This window comes from Phyllobates terribilis, unplaced genomic scaffold (assembly GCF_046119375.1).
Source record: "Phyllobates terribilis strain yellow unplaced genomic scaffold, ASM4611937v1 Scaffold_8__6_contigs__length_399053987, whole genome shotgun sequence".
Taxonomy (NCBI): Eukaryota; Metazoa; Chordata; class Amphibia; order Anura; family Dendrobatidae; genus Phyllobates; species Phyllobates terribilis.
Window position 1 is genome coordinate 360,521,731 of NW_027362768.1, and position 14,268 is coordinate 360,535,998.

Genomic DNA, 14,268 nt, shown 5'->3' on the forward strand with positions numbered 1-14,268 from the left:
TTATTCTGTTACAAGTATGCCGGGATTATTTTGTTCTACGCTATGGTGATATTATTTGGAATTTTTGAAGTCTAGTCTCCTTTTTCACCCAATAACAGAGAGTGTCCCCTCAGTCTTTTGGCAAAGGGGCCTAAATAAAGTTAAAGTTAGCCATACACTTTAGATAATTGCCCTCCGAATGCTTGTTTGGCCAACAGCTACTCCTCCTGACCCCATATACATTCATACTCGGTATGGCTGAGTGTGCATGTGGTCTGAATATGGAGAGGGCAGTCAGCCACCACTGTAATGCAATGCATGGACTGACCATACGTCTTCCGAACCGAGCGGGACAGCCTCATAGAAATGTATGAAGCGGTCAAGCTGGGAGACGTGCGGCCAGTCTGTACATTACGGTCCTAGATCGGACCGATGATGATGGATATCTGAAAGAGCTCTTAGACCTTCAGGCAATGGGTAAAATTCCCCAAGAACTAAAGAATCAGATATGTTAAAGTCCAATATGCCCAATCCACCCTCCTCCAACATTTACCACTGGGGAAGAGTGTTGACACCATCAAACACATAAGACATTGATCAATTGAGTATGGCCATTGGCCACCTTCATCCTGCATACAACATCTACGATTGATGGGGTTGCCTCCAATCTTTCCAAAAAAAACAGAAGGGCATACAAAAAAAGACACAATGATCCATTGCCCACCCTCTCGCTTACAGGTAGTATATTTACGAATAAGGATGGACAACACTATACATCACGGCCCTTTGGAGGGGCAATGGCAACAGCAACTGCCAGTCACAACCATCTTAAATTTATCAAAGATGACCATGCATAAGTCATCCTCCATCCGTCAATGCAAAAGTCTCCCAGTATCTTTCCTTCGTCAAGGTTTGTGAACCAAAAATGGTCTGTAAAAATGTTTATTAATTTTTTTAATCTTAAGGTCATTTTCCAACAAAGATTTGGATTGTTTGTAGAGCTGTTAATCAGCAACACTGGTTCTTTCCCCAATAGGAGGAGCCTTATAAAAGGCAAAGCTAAAAAAGACAGATGCCTACAGTGATTTCATACAGTTATCTGGAACTCCGGCTGCGAAGAACATGAGAAAACATGACACTAAAGGTTATTTTAACATTAAGTCATGTAAAAGGGAAACGGCCTAATAAAGAGGTTATTCCTCCGCACACCAGGGAATAAATGTGTCGCTACCGGGAGGGGCCCTTTTCCTGTCTATCTTAGCCAAAAGCAGATCAGTTGGTGTTCATGTTGGACAATCCAAAAAAAAAAAAAGTTACAAAAAAAAATTAGAATGAAAAGAAGAGAAAACAATAGACATAAGGGACATTAACCGAACGATACGAGAACTCTAGAAAATTGCAAAAAATAAAATAAAAATTGTCCAAAAACACAAGAACAAGGTCTAATGTACCAAGTAAGTGGCAGGTAACAAGAATAGGGATTGTACGGATCCTTTAAACACTAAAAATTTTTGCTGCCTTTGAAAAGAAAGAGGCACAAAGTAACAGCCCAACAATACCAGAACTCTAGAGTCATCCAGAAAATAAATAAAAAATGTCCAAAAATACAAGAACAAGGTCTAATGTACCAAGTAAGTGGCAGGTGACAAAAATAGGGATGGTTAACGGATCCTTTAAACACTAAAAATTTTTGATGCCTTTGAAAAGAAAGAGGCACAAAATAACTCAACGATACCAGAACTTCAGAGTCATCCAAAAAATAAATAAAAATTGGCCAAAAACATAGAAACTAGGCGTAATGTACCAAGTAAGTGGCAGATGACTCTTAAGAATGGTGATTGCTAAAAGGATCCTTTAAAAAAAAAAATAAATAAATAATAATAATAAAAAATTTTTGATGCCTTTGAAAAGAAAAAGAGGCACAAAATAACAACAGGGGGCGAGTGCCTGTCAGCCACAAGGGAAAAGATCCATAATTCTTATTCTCTTTTTTTTTTTTGAAGGCTGTTAGAAATCGGATTCGAGTAAGAGAAAAAAAAAAAAAAAAAAGGACAAGACCGGCAGAAGGAGAGCGCAACCCTCTGGAGGTTACAGCCATTTCCTGTGATCAAGAATAATGCGCTTCAAAAGTTGGTTTTTCCCAATTCTGTTGATCAATTGTGCCTCCTCTATCTAACGCTCGCTTCTTTTTCTTTTTTTTTTACTGTTTACATCTGATGTGACTCAATGACAAGCGGTGTCTGAGCCGCCGAAACAGAACTGTCATGTTGATTTATGAGTGCGTCAAACCACGACTTGTCCAAACTGAAGCTTGCAGTTCATTAATTACAGAGTTGTGACTTTGAAGTCAGCTCTCAGACTGCGGTTTCTAACATTTGACTTAATTTGTATGCTCTTGAATGTGGATCTCAGAGGGGGAAAAAGAAAAAAAAAAAAACGAAATTCCCTTCTTGTCTTTGAACTTCTTTTGACCGCACAATAATCATCCCTTTGTCCACAGTGATGCCTGCATCTCAGAGTCATTAACACGCATTGAATTGCTACTGATGAATAAGCCCTACTGAATTAAAGCAACAGCCAGCAAAACAAAGCTAAGAGCATTTTGCGCCGCGATATCTCCCAATTACATGCATTTCTCTCCTTGTGCCATTTCCATTTTAATTACTGTTGGCCCGTTAGATTTACATTTTAGACACTTTCTAATCTGTTTCCCTTTTTTTTTTTATTTCTGCAGGACTGGGAGCGTTCCCCGTAATGAAATGGATGGGCAGAGACCGAACGCATGTGTCTGTGTCAACGCAGCAACCTGCCTACCCACCGATGGCGCTGTCTAGCCGATGCACCAACTTGTGAGGGCATCCGGAAAGATTTTTATTCTACCGTTTGTTTTTTTTTATTTAGTACTGTAAAGTCAAATAATTCCAAGGTGCCAGTCTTATTTTCTTTGAAAGGGGTTGTCCAGGAGATCCCAATAGGATGTTGAACCAATCTTGGTTGGTTTCTACTTCCTGGTCCATCTCTTCTCACTAGAAATGGTGTCCTCAGGAAGTCACTGTTGAAGCGAGTATTTTGGGCTATTTTCAATTCCGCTAGGGACCAAATAAGAGTCAGTAAAGGAATCGAGGCGTCTCTTTCTGTTTTTTAAAGATTATTTCCAGTTGGCATACAAAATCCATGGTGCATGCGCGAAGGCCAATTTGATAGGACGTCAAGCGGTTTTGCTACTGGGCTGGGGTCTTGATTTCGAATCCAACCAAGGGAGCAAGGGTGGACATATCACTGGTGCAACCTGTGTGGGCCCAAGAAGAACAGGGGCCCTTTTGCACCTCCAAAGCTCTTTGGCTACAACGGTGCCAAAAATTTATCTTGTACATGGGCCCTCCCTTGCACTGGGGGGCACAGAAAGGAGAGTTTCCATATTTTCACTGTTTCCATGTACAACACTGTGGAATATGTTGGCGCTCTATAAATAAATATTGGTGACGAGGGTTTCTTAGAGAAATGGCTAGAAATGAATTCACACATGGCCGATTTGGGCAGGATTTTTAAATCACTCCGATGTAGAAATTCCTTCAGTATTCAGGTCAGATTGCTCCACTTTCTAGTAGATGTAGCGGAATATCCGCACCAAAAAACTTCAAGAAATACATGGCAATTTTGATGAAGGATTTTGTTGAGATCTGCAGTAATAATTTTCTGCAAAGGGTTATAATAGTTGGTTGCAGATTCCCCTGGGATGAAAAAAATTGGGAATCTATGCCCTATAGATTTTTACCGAAATTTCTTCATTTACAAAGGGAGCAAGAAGCAAAGAAATAATATTTTTTCGCTGCGGCTTTGCAAATGATTTTACGGAAACAGGCAGCCATAAAACAGCCTGTAACAGAACATATATGGATTATAGATTACGTGCAAACTGTTTCTGCAAAATCGGATCAGGAGACCCACGTCCCGTCTGTGCATAGTGGTCCATACATGGAAGTGTGAATCGTCAAATCCTATAAAGCCTATGTATCAAGGAATTGCCATATAACAATTATCTCATAACAGGGCAAATTTGTGAAAATGAATAAATCTGATAATTCCACTTACTAACAAAACTTGGGTCCATGTAATAGTAAATGCCCCCGTAGCTATTCAGTTCTACCACATGAGATCATACAACACACCACAGATTGTCAGGTTTTTCTTCCGTGCATCAGACATGCGGTCTGAAAAGACGGATGAGCGGGGGCTCACAATGGTGCCGGCCTCATGAAGACATATGCTGGTCCCTCCGCATAATGAGCACTCCCTGCTTGTCCTATTTGCACCGCATTTCACAGTTCATTATATCGGAGATGTAGGCACAACACCCACACCACATGGGACTGCGTCAGTCTGGAGGGCGATGACGGCAGTAATTGGTCAGTTACATTTTACCAACTTATCATCCGACTGATCCGAATAAAATGTTAATTGGATTGGTGCTTTCATCGGTACAATTTGGTTGATCTCACCAATGGTTCTCCAGTTGGGATCCAGCGGTGGCAGTAGTCGGGGGGTGCACAAAAAAACAAAGTGGGTGCTGGATTTTGCCCACCAGAACAGATGGTCATAGCTTCCTTCAGAAATATGCCCTCAAAATGGCCACTTTTGGGTGACCAAATGGCCAAAATTGGGACTGTTGGCAAGTATGAAGAAGAGTATTGGGCTTGTTTCTCCTCCCTGCTCCTTCCATTACCCATACAGGAAATAGATCTCTCGCACACTAACAATGCAATTCCTCTTGAATCTCACACAAGTTTTTAGTTCTCAGAAGCAAAGACAATGAGACCCCTAACAAATGGGTCCCCCATCATGGCCACATGGCCTAGACAATCATCCTATTACTTGATGTATTATTCTAAAAACCAACTGAAGCCTTATTGTCAAGGTTAGTCCCTTCTAAATGATTTAGGTCGTCGTCTTCGTATGGATTCAATTATTAGAAAACATAATGGATTTTTTTTCCAACCTGTCCGACTATATGTATTTTTACTTCATCCCCTTTTCTCAAAAGTTCTCTTGCATGTTCCAAGATCTAAAATGTTCAAGCTGGGATCACTCATTGGCCATTAGTCCAACACCACTGGGCTGCAGTTAATGTTTTTTTCCTGTTTGTCACCTTAAATTCTACAAAAACAAGGCATTTCTAGTTTTGCTGATCTTTTAGTATTTATGGGTTTTTTAGGCTTTGGGTTTGGCTTTTTTTCTTCCACTTATGCCATAGAACTTAAAAATGCTAGAAAAAAAACTCAAGTTTTACTTAAGACAAAAAAAACTTGATAACAAAAATGCTTGCAAAAGAATGACATGAAAAACACTTGAGAGTTATGTTTTTGTTTTTTACAAAAGTTTAGAGGCTTAAAGAAACGTTTATGGCTAAATTGGCAATTATGGCAAGAACGTATGAATGGAGCCTCCCAACAGCTGATGTCGGAAAAAAGAAGGATTGGGCACATCAAATTTTATCCAAGAACCCTTCGTTTTCCAGGGAGATAGGCATCCGCCAGAGGGGTCTAGTGGCAGCTTACTCCTTTCTTCCTACTGAAGACACATGGATGCTCAGCTGTGCGGAGCGTGCATATGCATGAGCAACACGGGATGAACAGCTGTCAGTCGGAGCAGCTTTCTGGACCTATGCTTGTTCATCCACTGGACTGACATGGATCAATGATGATATGGGCCATGCCCTTTTGGAGAATAGCAAGGTCAACACAGCAGATAGAGATCAACCAATATTGTTCATCGGCCAATAATAGGAAGCGAGATGAGAAGAAAAAAAAATCGAAACGATTGGAAAAAAAAAAGGGGTTTTAAAAAACTATGCCGAAAGATGGACCCAGTTGGACTAAGACCGGGTTCAGACGGCCATATTGAAATGTCGGCCAGTCATGAATGCAAATTGCAGACGTGACTCGCTCCATGTACTCGTCCGCATTGCAGATCGGTGCCGGAAGCGTTTTCCATTGGATGCGTAAAGTAGACAAAATTGGTGCAGATCATAGGTCACATGCACTGGCATAACAATGGGTCCATGTGCATAATGGGTCATTGGATGTGTACAGTAGACCAAATTGGTGCAGATCATCGGTCACATGCACCGGCAAACTAATGGATCCATGTGCGTAATGGGTCATTGGATGTGTAAAGTAGACCAAATTGGTGCAGATCATAGGTCACATGCACTGGCATAACAATGGGTCCATGTGCATAATGGGTCATTGGATGTGTACAGCAGACCAAATTGGTGCAGATCATCGGTCACATGCACCGGCAAACTAATGGATCCATGTGCGTAATGGGTCATTGGATGTGTAAAGTAGACCAAATTGGTGCAGATCATCGGTCACATGCACCGGCAAAATAATGGGTCCATGTGCGTAATGGGTCATTGGATGTGTAAAGTACACCAAATTGGTGCAGATCATCGGTCACATGCCCAGGCAAAATAATGGGTTCATGTGTGTAATGGGTCATTGGATGTGTAAAGTAGACCAAATTGGTGCAGATCATCGGTCACATGCACCAGCAAAATAATGGGTCCATGTGCGTAATGGGTCATTGGATGTGTAAAGTAGACCAAATTAGTGCAGATCATCGGTCACATGCCCAGGCAAAATAATGGGTTCATGTGTGTAATGGGTCATTGGATGTGTAAAGTAGACCAAATTGGTGCAGATCATCGGTCACATGCCCCGGCAAAATAATGGGTCCATGTGCGTAATGGGTCATTGGATGTGTAAAGTAGACCAAATTGGTGCGGATCATCGGTCACATGCACCGGCATAATAATGGGTCCATGTGCCGTGCATGGTTCACGCCAGACCGATTGTACGCTGGTCTGAGCGAGCCCACTCCGCCATCAGGTTGCACAGTTTCTCTCCCTGTAGCACAGTATAGTGGTTCATTACTGGACCAGATCTCCAAAGGCCGACCGTGACTGACCCATTGGCCAAACCAAGAATAGACGAAATTGCACGCGGCGCAGGATTTACCTCTTTCGGCTGTTTTCCTGCATGTTGTTGCTGTAACAGCTGAATCTGCAATTGCTCCTGTTGTTTCTTATAAAACTCCTGAAGCTGCTGCTGTGAAAAAAAGGAAACCAGTGTCAGTTACCGTGTTACCCGGTGACAATTCTGCACTTTTTTTTTTATTTTTTGTCTCGTGACACAAAAGCGATTTGAAAAATAGCATTCTTTTATCTGGATCGCTCTGACCTTTGCGTCTGAAATCTGACAATAAATTCAGCGCGCTCGCGATGTTCTTGGCGTCGCCGTTTGAAAAGTAATCTACAAATTGTACTGATAGGAAACATGGTGTATCATTATTATTATTATTTTTTCCTCTCTCTCTCTTTCCCTTCTTCCTTCTCCGTGCAGGCTAATTAAAATAAGGAAAGGGATGACCTATGTTTGTAACAACAAAGACACGGTGCCCTTGGAGAGGAACATGGTAAATCTCGCCTGCGCGATGCATGCTTTCATTTAAAATGATGGGTTTCAAGTACGGTTAACTCCGGCCACTATGTACATGGAACTTAATCCACTCAATTTCATTAGACGGGATGACAAAAAAAAAAAAAAGAAAAGAAAAGAAGGTACAGAATAAAGCAAATGAAATCCACTGGGAAAAAAAACCTGTATACAGAAAAATAGCTCATAATTGGGAGGTGGACATGTCCATCATACGAAGCAGAACATAGAGCGCAAAAGTCTATAGAACTATATGGCTAATGTAACTATGAAGACCCATAATAAAATGCAAATGGCACCCAAGACCACTTCCGGTGGAGGACATACCCTTGACCCAATCTATGGTCTGTAGTTTTGCAGAGCTTACAAAAAGTGGCAGTAATAAATTGTAAGGATTATAGGGTTAATCTGTGATAACCCCTATTCATATGTCCCAGTAGGGCACAAGATTGACACAGAGAGGGTCCACCGCACAGGACCAACTGTCCACCGCACAGTACAGGATTGGGAGCACAGCCCATATACTATGGAATATGTAGGTATACTAAGCATTGGGGCCACTATTGATCTGTCCCATAAGGGCACAGGGCTGACACAGGGAGGTCCACCGCACAGGACCAACCTCTCTATGCCAGTACAGGATGCCTCTTGTGAGCTCAGCCCATACACTATGGAATATGTAGATATACTAAGCAATGGGGCCACTATTGATCTGTCCCATAAGGGCACAGGGTTGGCACAGAGAGGTCCACAGCACAAGAGCAACCTCTCTACATCAGTGCACAGTACAGCATTGGGAGCACAGACCATATACTATGAAATATGTAGGTATAGTAAGCACTGGGGCCACTATTGATCCATCCCATAAGGGCATAGTGTTGACACAGAGAGGTCCACCGCACAGGACCAACTGTCCACCGCACAGTACAGGATTGGGAGCAGAGCCCATACACTATGGAATATGTAGATATACTAAGCACTGGGGCCACTACTGATCCGTCCCAGTAGGGCACAAGATTGACACAGAGAGGTCCACGGCACAGGAGCAACCACTCTGCGTTAGTGCACAGTACAGGATTGGGAGCTCAGCCTATATACTAAGGAATATGTAGGTACTATACTAAGCAATGGGGCCGCTACTGATCCGTCCCATAAGGGTATAGGGTTGACACAGAGGGGTCCCCTGCACATGAGCTACCTTTTTGCGCCAGATCTAGATGCATCTTATAGACACAGCTCATCCACTCCATGGAACATGCAGCCATACTGATTACTGGGGCCAATCTTTTTAGAAAAGGAGTGGTCTCCTTTTAAAGAGGTTTTCGGAGAAAGGAAAAACGGGGCAAAGGATGGGGGAAAATGCCATAAAATAAAAAAAAAGGCCTGAAAAATCTCCCACCTTCCATTGCTACCACACCGGTGCTTCCTGATCGTCTTTGTTTACTTTGATACATTGATGATGTCTCTGATTACTAACATGACCATTGCAGCCAATCAATAGCTTCTGCGATGTAACACTGAGGCCAGTGATTGCTTACTCTGCCGCAGTGATAACATCTTTTGTCAGTGTTGGAAACAAAGATCGGAGGGGCACCAGAGAGTCTTATTATCCAATATCTAGATATTGAAAACTCGATTTGTGCTGCCCTAGTCCTGCTTCTAGTTTGATCCTCCATGGCAGCCGGTCTTTGCTGCTGCACCCAACATCCATGGCACATCATCCTTGGCTTATTAAGGCAAGCGGCCAGGATATCACATGAGGGACTTATAAGTGCCAGGCAATCACAATGGCCCAGCCTTTCTGTATGAAGAGTGCCCTCTCCTCTTTGCATACACCAATAGTAGACCACTCTACTCTATGCTGATCAATCAATTAAAAAAAATACCCTTGCACGGTATACATTTTTGATAAAAAAGAAGGCTGTTACCAACAATGTTTGCCTAAACACCATTACTTTCCATTGCAGATAGGTCGGGAGATTCTCAGTTGAACTATATGCTTGCGATCGCAAATCCACCTATTCTCTTTTCTCCAATATACTTGGAAAACTAGACAATCATTGGTACTAGCATTCAAAGCAAGAGACTCAAGTCTTTTCGAGATCGTTGAGTCTTGCTTTACAGTTGAGTCTTATAGACCCCTACCCAGGTTCTGCCATTGCTAAATTACTTGAAGCTCAAAGGATGTACCCAACACTTTACAAAGATATTTGAGCCACAGAAAGTAGGATATAAGACGCCTGCATTCACAAATCACCCGATCATCTTTTCTCCGATACTCTTGGATAACTAGACAACCATTGGTCCCATCATTCACAAGAAAGAGAAGAGACTCAAGTCTTTGAGATTGTTGAGTTTTGCTTTCCCGTTGAGTTTTGAATAACCCTACCCTACTTCTGTCATTGCCAAATTACTTGAAGCTCAACGAACCTACCCAACATTATACGAACCTCCCTCAATTTTCTGCTTCAGCTTTACATCCCAAAAATAATTAGCTTTGTAGACAAAAGACCTCAAAGTGGCATCTGCCCAACCGTGAAAACCATGAACCTTTAGTGCATGGGTAAGCCCAATCCTTCTTCCCAAAAGGAGCTTTCATGGCAATAGGTCATGTGGAGAAGAGTTGGTCCCATTTGTGGTATACCCATCCATTAGCAAATAAAGGTACAAATCTAAAGGGTTGACCAAGTCTACTATGTTGAGGAAGGGATGTAAAGGCTTCCTCTTCCACTAGAGTTACTACACAATCTATCGTAGAGTCGGGAAACGTTACCTGCTGAAGCATGAGCGCTTGTTGTTGTTGAAGTAGGACCTGTAGCTGTTGGGGTGTAAGCACTTGCTGTTGGAGGATTTGTTGCATTTGCTGAGGAGTGATTACTTGGGGTGTCATCATAGCCACTGAGATTGGAACCTGCAAACAATAAGTGCACATTTTAAAAACACTGGGAAGTTCACCGGCCGACGTAACCCCCACCGTCTCCGCCAATGCAGACAGGACGTCATGCAAATTCCATTTCAGACCCTCATCCCCAGCGACCGAAAACTGCTACCTAAAAAATGCATATATGATATCGTCTGCTCAGCTGAGGACTGCTTGCTTCCCGGGCTTCATCCAACGTACAGATGTTTCCAATTCCCCCCCCCATATTATGTGAGATACCATTAAAGCAGTTTTCTGTGACATTTCGATGACAAACAGCTACAGTGATGAACCTGATAGCATTTCATATTTGCAACTGTTAACACATTTCTGCTCAGGCGTTTCTGTTAAAGAACCTGTACTGTGTATTTGAAAGGATGATGTCTTCTTCAGATAAAACACTGACATTAAAATGACAGGCTGTCTCGGCCAAGGTTACACAAATTGTATTCAAGCGGCTACCTAATGACAATGCTACGAAGGCTGCGAGCTTCCTAGAATGTAATTTACCTATTCAAAATAATCACCGCACTTGTGTTTAATTTGCCAGCGTGCGGGAGGCGTATTGTCAGGCACAAATAAAAAAAAAAAAAGAATTAAAAAAAAAATAATAATAACAAAATTTACCTTTAAATGATAAAACGGTATAATCATAGGAATGTGAGTAACAATAGATTAAAAAAAAAAAAAAATCCTTTATGCAGGACCAAAAAATAAAAAATTCATGTAATCAGATATTTAGAATATAAATAAAAAAGAATATAAATATATAATATTTATAACACGTATTTAAAAAAATAAATAAAAAAGTATATATATTATTATATGTTTACACTATATATATATATATATATATATATATATATATATATATAGACACATACACACACAATACACTAATATATTCATATATTTACTATATTTTTATCATAATAAATTATATATATTTTATAATATAATATTATAAATTAAAAGATTAAGACAAAAATTCATTCAGCTCAAAAAAAAAAAAGAAAAAAAGTACGCATCAATAAAAATAGTAGCGGAAAGAAACATTTTTTTTTAGAGATTATAAACCTCAAAAGTGCACAAAAAGAAATAAAATGAAAAACTATAATTTTTCCTTTTTTACCTTGCAGATACATACAAATGCATTGCTATTTTTTTTTTAAAACTGCAATTAAAAGAATACAATATGAAAACCGATCTATACGGATATGACTGTAAATGAACGTTTAAAAAATGAAATAAAAAGCTTTCCAATAAAGCGGTAAGCAAAAGACAGAAATGCTGCATTAATTTTATGTAACATAATGCCTTAATATGCAGTTTATCTTGCCTTTTTTCACTTGGGTTCTTCTGTCATTTGCATAGTGAGCTCTCTCCTAATTTCACAGTCATTATGCACTGATGTCCTTATTTCTCAGCATCACTAATTTTGATTAACTTAAAATGGTTCTTGAAGGTCAGATACATAGTAACGACATATTCCTCGGCATTGTTGCATAAATCCACTTTTTTTTCCCCTTATCCCCCCAGTGTGTGTGTGTGTGTGTGTTGCAAAAAAAAAAAAAAGGATTTTCATATTCCTCGTAATGGATTTGGTTTACGGAGAAGTCACATTGACATTACAGGAGGACTTTGCCCATGCATAGTGCACAATTTTGGGCATCGTGGGCCCCGGGCTGGGCATTTTTTATTTTTTTTGGGAACCATTGGCATCGGTTCAATGGAAACTCCCTGTTGTAATGTTCGCAGACTGCGTTTGATTCAGGAATATCAACGTATTGGCACTGTGGCAATTCCTCGGAGAGCTCTATCATCAAAAGCAGAGAGGTGTAATCCCATTAATTCGGTCTATTCCGTTCTGCATTGCTTTCAAAATACAACGAGCCATTCAATAAATACAATTTACCGGGCAACATCACTCATCTGCCTTAATGCCCAAATCATTAGATGGCAACACAAGTTTACTTTTCCTTGAGGTCTCTCCTCCTTGCCATTAAAACGTCGCTCTAAGCAAACAACTGAAGCCTACCTTCAACGACGGGTTGTCAATTTTTTTTTTTTTTGCCCTAAATAAAAAAAGTTGGACTCTCGTCAAGACAAACATTTGATGACTGAAGGAATAAAAAAAAATAAGCAACTAGTCCAGTACCTAAAAAAAAAAAAAATCAAGTTGCCAGTACTACACAATCATCTTTCCTGGATCTGTAAATTTAGGTGCTTGGTTGACTTTTACTTTGGCAGTGAAAAGTCGAAACGTAAATATAAAAAGGTGAACGACCTTTCCCGTCAAGGTTTGTTGGCCAGACCAATGGAAGGAAAAAAAAAATGACAGTACCAAAATTTTTTTGCACTCTCTCCCTAAATTTTAGAAATAGTTCCCACTACCAAAGGGCAACGGGAACTAGCGCTAACCCATAATAGCCCACACTTTATTACCCATTACTACCGAGGTCATTAGCGGCAAGAATGATTGTCCTGGTCTTAACCTATTGATCATTGTAACTACTATCATTTAATCCCGCGTCGAGCGTCTCTAAAGCAGCTAAGGGCACACCAGAGAGAGTGGTTTATTGTGGAGAAATATAGCCAAGCGTTGGGAAATTACACTTTGATTCATAAAATCTACCCGGTGGTTTAAATCAATAGTATTTAAAACAGTCATGTAACTTCTTAAGTAGAACTCTCTAATATTTATGACTCCCATATCGAATGTACTCAGTCAAAACTAAACTTCAGGCTGGCACTCTCGGCACAACCCCTCCATGCAAGCATTGATTTCGAAGAAGGAGGGGGAAAAAAGGGGAAGTTTTAGAGTTTTTGTAAAGAAAAATTTTTCTCTCTCTCACATTCATTTGAATTCGCAGCTGCTCTGTGCTAAGAAACTAAAACACCTCTGCCCGGCTCGGTATTTCTCCACATGGACAACCACAACGATACAAGTATATATGAATAAAAAAAAGTCAATATGACTCATTGCAGACGCAATTTTTGAAAAGAATCAGATAATATACAACCGACCCCAACCCGACCCAATAACAAGCTTTAGGGGGATCTGCAAAGCAAATGATACTGTTAGTAGAAAAATTAACCTCTCTGCTGCAAAGAGGACGGGCAACGGACAGGGGGTGACTGTCAGGGTGAAGGGTTAAAAGTCCAGCCATTAGAATCTTTAACTTAGAGGTTGATGAATCTGGTCCAGATGTGAAGAGAGAAAAAATAAAAACAAGCAAAGTTCATTATCATCGTGCACAAAAACATCCAATGGCCATGTGACGTTGACGTCATGGGATAGAGTGACATCACAAGATCCCACAGGTCACATGACATGCAACAACCCAAGGATGCAGAAGGAATAAAGAAGTCGGGGTGACAATTTAACAGATTTTTTTTTTTCCCCTCTACATTACACTCTCAAAAACAGAACAAAAAAAAGGGAGAAGGAAGAAAGAGGGGAGGCAGAAAGAGGGGAGGCAGAAAAAGGGGAGGCAGAAAGAGGGGAGGCAGAAAGACGAAGAGTCGGGGAAACACTAGAGTAAAAAGTGCACCGATCCGAAATGGAAGGGTAGGCTGGCTGGAGCCATTAGGGCAGTTACCAACTGCATTTCTGAACATACAATGTACATTTTGGACTCTAAAAATAATGAAAGAATGGCTGGAAAAGCACAACCATTCAGGGGGAAGGGTATTGCATTACTGTAGATGCAATCCAATATTTACATCCAGCCAGAGCAATAGTGGACATGGGGCGTTTGCCAACTGTGATTCTGAATATACAAAAACCCACAAAAATCCACATGAATGACCTGTAACCTAACCTTGTTCATGCAGAAAATGTGTGCAAAAGTCACACTAAAGCCAAAAGTT

The 14,268-nt window shown here is 40.7% G+C and overlaps 1 protein-coding gene across 16 annotated transcripts in view; it reads right to left on the reverse strand.

Moving 5' to 3' along the window:
- Positions 1-14,268, reverse strand: part of FOXP1 (forkhead box P1) — an 809,982-nt gene that overhangs the window by 125,860 nt on the left and 669,854 nt on the right. For 13 of the 16 annotated variants that reach the window (XM_073644747.1, XM_073644748.1, XM_073644745.1 and 10 more), the window contains 2 exons: positions 10,249-10,386; positions 6,999-7,088 (listed from right to left, as the gene is read on the reverse strand). In XM_073644747.1, the coding sequence (XP_073500848.1) occupies positions 6,999-7,088; positions 10,249-10,386 (228 nt within the window). The remainder of the gene's footprint in view (positions 1-6,998; positions 7,089-10,248; positions 10,387-14,268) is intronic. The other 3 variants (XM_073644750.1, XM_073644761.1, XM_073644751.1) reach the window with 2 other exon arrangements.